The sequence below is a fragment of the Silene latifolia genome, chromosome 10, assembly GCF_048544455.1.
Source record: "Silene latifolia isolate original U9 population chromosome 10, ASM4854445v1, whole genome shotgun sequence".
NCBI classification, from domain to species: Eukaryota; Viridiplantae; Streptophyta; class Magnoliopsida; order Caryophyllales; family Caryophyllaceae; genus Silene; species Silene latifolia.
This window is the reverse complement of record NC_133535.1, coordinates 99,325,943-99,330,002: the sequence shown is the minus strand read 5'-3', so window position 1 is coordinate 99,330,002 and position 4,060 is coordinate 99,325,943. Positions and strand designations below refer to the sequence as shown.

The 4,060-nt window shown below is 29.3% G+C and overlaps 1 protein-coding gene across 1 annotated transcript; it reads left to right on the top strand.

Moving 5' to 3' along the window:
* The first annotated feature begins 2,915 nt into the window (after positions 1-2,915).
* Positions 2,916-3,704, top strand: LOC141609092 (auxin-binding protein ABP19a-like). Its single transcript, XM_074428308.1, has one exon. It carries the CDS (start codon positions 2,994-2,996, stop codon positions 3,630-3,632), a length of 639 nt encoding a protein of 212 aa, XP_074284409.1. The 5' UTR covers positions 2,916-2,993; the 3' UTR covers positions 3,633-3,704.
* Positions 3,705-4,060: the final 356 nt, after the last annotated feature.

Below are 4,060 nucleotides of genomic sequence, written 5' to 3'. Positions count from 1 at the left end.
CAAATGCTATAAAAATGGTACGCGGATCTTACCCTTGACGCAAGGATCACTATGATGCAAAGAACAACGAAATCCGACCTCTCTAGCTCCGGGATTTGCCAATAATGCGAATGGGGAGAACAACGTAGTTTGCAATCTCTTTTTGAGTGTATAAGATTTATAAAAGTGTTTATAAAAGATAACGGCGTATTATATATACTAATTCGCATTATTAACAAAACCCGTCAAAACATTACCCGTAAACCGGGCTACTCGATCGAGTAACCGACGTACTCGATCGAGTGTCGCCTACTCGATCGAGTACCAAGGCTACTCGATCGAGTACCCTACAGGTCAGAAATTATTTTAAATTGCAAAACACCCTTACTTGACAGAGTAAGGCCCACTCGATAGAGTACCCAGAGACTCATAAAACCATAGTATTACACTAACGTACTGTGAAATGATATAATTTGAGAATTTAATGTTGATTGGTCCATTATTTGAATAATTTTTATTTTAATTAATATGATATTTGATCAGTCACAAAATAATTTATAAAACATTGATTAGCATAATTAATTATCACTCACTAGTTTTAATTAATATTGTAAGTATTTTATTTTAAAATATTGAAAATAAACCTAAAAAAACTAAATTTGAGAAAAATTAATTTATTTTTATTTATAAGTAAAAATATTAAAAGTCATATATAAATTATGTTATTTTTCTTCATTTATAATAATTAAATTTTAAAACAGGTCGCGCGAAGTGCGCGATACTACCTAGTATATATATATAAAACTGGGTTGAAACGTTGTGGATGCGCCACGTGTCATATACAACATTAATGATGAGCATTAATTACAGCTAATCATTTATTATGAACATAATAAATATTGTATAAATCTCAACAAAATATTAATTATAGTTTAATAAATTTTATTCTAAAATTAAATTAAATAATTACGGTAATTTGATTCTAAATTTATTAAAAAATTATTTTGCTAAAAAATCTAAAATGTAAATAGTTACGTTCATTGTGAAAAATGCTTTTAATTGAGTATAGTTTTCATTATATTTATTGAAAATTTTTGATATGTAGAGATGATTAAATTGGGTGTCTCACTATGTTTTACATTTACGTAAAAAAATATTTTGAGAAAGTTATAATACTTAGCCCATTAAATTTATTAAGAAAATTATATTTGGAAGAGGCATTTTATTTATTAAAAACATAACATAAAGAAAACTACTAAGAGATACTCCCTCTGTCCCATTAGATAGTTTACAGTTACTTATACACGATTATAAAGGTTTGGAGAGACGAATGAGTTTACAATTATTATTTGAAAAATCAAAAGTAACTTAGAAATGATGAGGAACTATAATGGGACCACCCATATGAGTTGATTTATTTAGCATAAAAAAAATGTAAACTATTAACTGAAACACTAAAAAAAAGGGTAAACTATTACCTGAGACAAAGGGGGTAAGTTTTTATAGTGTGGGAATGAAAAAAAAAATATATTGCAAGAAATTGAATACATATGAGATTTTGATAGGTTTAAATAGTGTGATAACGAGAATGTGTACAAGGTCTCAGTGATCGCGAGTGCATTTGAATAATCAAAACAAAAATAATGATTATTAGGTACTAAAGTATTATAAACTACATGAAAATGTAGAAAACACGTTACATTTTCTTTAATATCTTCAATTAAATATGTATACGTCAAGTATAAAATATTGACTATGACTAGCTAAATATTTTTTATGTTATGGAATATATTTTAAATAATTTGATCTTAAACCTCAAAAAATAATATTTGAGAAAGTTCAACCTTTTTATTTACAGGTAAAATTTTAAACACCATTATATATAGTTGTTTTAAATAAATAAAAGGTGCAAATTTCTTATAAATATGTTTGCTAGCGCATGCAATATACAATCAAAATATTTGAATAAGTTGAGTTTAAACCCTATATGTTTAATACATAAATATCACACGATATATATAAAAAATTAAAAATTACATAAAATTATAATTCACATTATTTGGAGCAAATATTAATTGATAAGGAACATATGTATCGTGAAATAATATAATTTGAGAACTTAAAGTTGGTTGTTGCATTATTCGAATAAATTTTATTTTAATAAATATGATATTTGATCAGTCACAATTTTTTGTTATAAAATGTTGATCATGCATAATTAATTATTAATTATTAGTTTTAGTTAAAATTATATTTATTTTATTTTAAAACATTGAAGTGAAACCTATAAAGATTAAATTTGAGAAAAAATAATTTATTTTTATTTATAAGTAAAAATATTAAAGGTCATATATGAATCATATTATTTTTCTACAATTAAAACACTAAAATTTGAAAACTGGCCGCGCGAAGTGCGGGATACTACCTAGTATTAAAGAAAACTGGGGAAATATAATTGAGATGGAGGGAGTAAATTACCCATAAATTTACAGATTATAATTATTGATTTTGAGAACGAATCGTATTTTACACAATAGTTTGAAAAATTATTATGACATTCCAAGAATTATTCTCATTCAACATCATATTTTTAACCGTATTATGGTCATGAGAGTACTCATTCCCATTCAAGATAGAACCATTCAAGTAGAGACCAGTTAACAATTAAATATTGGAATGAGTCTAAAGTGGAACGTTCATACAATTTTAAAGATATGCGGATCACATGATACACCTAAAATTGTGTTATGCTCCATATACAATAGTTTATGTAATTTTCCAGTAGACGGCTAATTCTTATTTTATATGAATATCCAACTACGAAATCAAAGGCTAATTTAAACAAAAGCTAATGCATATTCAACAGAATTCTATATATAAGGCGACATCCTGATTAACAAAAACCAGAGCCAAACACAATTACTCACAAACACCCACAATATAAGTAATTCCTATAATCGAAATTTTTGCATACAAAAAGCATATATTATATTTATATCGAAATTTCGACTTATATGGAGATGTCAAGAAATGTGTTTTTGTTGTCACTCCTAACCCTATTTACCCTATCATCTGCCACGGTTGTTGATTTCTGCGTAGCAGACCTTAATTGCCCGGTGGGGCCAGCCGGATATCCATGCAAAAATCCGGCTAATTTAACTGTCGACGACTTTGTGTACTCTGGCTTAGCTGTGGCCGGAGATACGTCCACCAACATATTTAAAGTCGCTGTGGCGGGTGCGTTTGATATAACATTTCCTGCATTAAATGGGTTGGGCCTTTCGATGGCCCGACTTGACATTGGTGTGGGTGGAGTCGTCCCGATCCACACCCACAGGGTTTCGGAGTTGATTTTGGTAATTGATGGTCCAATTATTGCCGGGTTTATTGATGGAAATGGTATCGCATACTATAAAGAGTTACACAAGGGTGACATTATGATATTTCCACAAAGTATGTTGCATTTTCAAGTGAATGTAGGTGACAAACCTGCTCTTGCATTTGTTAGTTTGAACAGTGCAAACCCTGGCTTCCAAACTACAAGTCCATCTTTGTTTGCAAATGATTTGCCAAGTGAATATGTTGAGAAGATCACTTTATTAGATGCTGCAGAAGTCAAGAGGATGAAAGAATTATTTGGTGGCACTAATTGATTCTCTTGGTATATATTGAAGATGTGTTGTACATTTATTGAGCCACTTTTGTGTAAAAATAAAGACATTTATTCACGGTTAGATATGAGACCTACTGTTCCATTTATTTGATAATTTCGTTATGTATGATTTGTTTTATCATTGGTTGTTTTAAGATACAGACTTGTTTCACTTCGCATTCTATGAGTCTATGTATAAATTGACTCGATACCATTAATAAGGTCATCACTATCCATGAGATTCGAGTTAGGTGTGAGGGAATTTATTGGGAAACTCTTTTATCGAACTCTTAATTCCGACCGCACATTACCGACGTCTTCTAATCAATTGTGAGTTAAATTGTATTGCAAAATTGGTAATATAATGCATGCTGGTGAGCCGAAGTCGTATGCTCCTAAAATAAGTAATAAAGTCCTATTACCTTAACT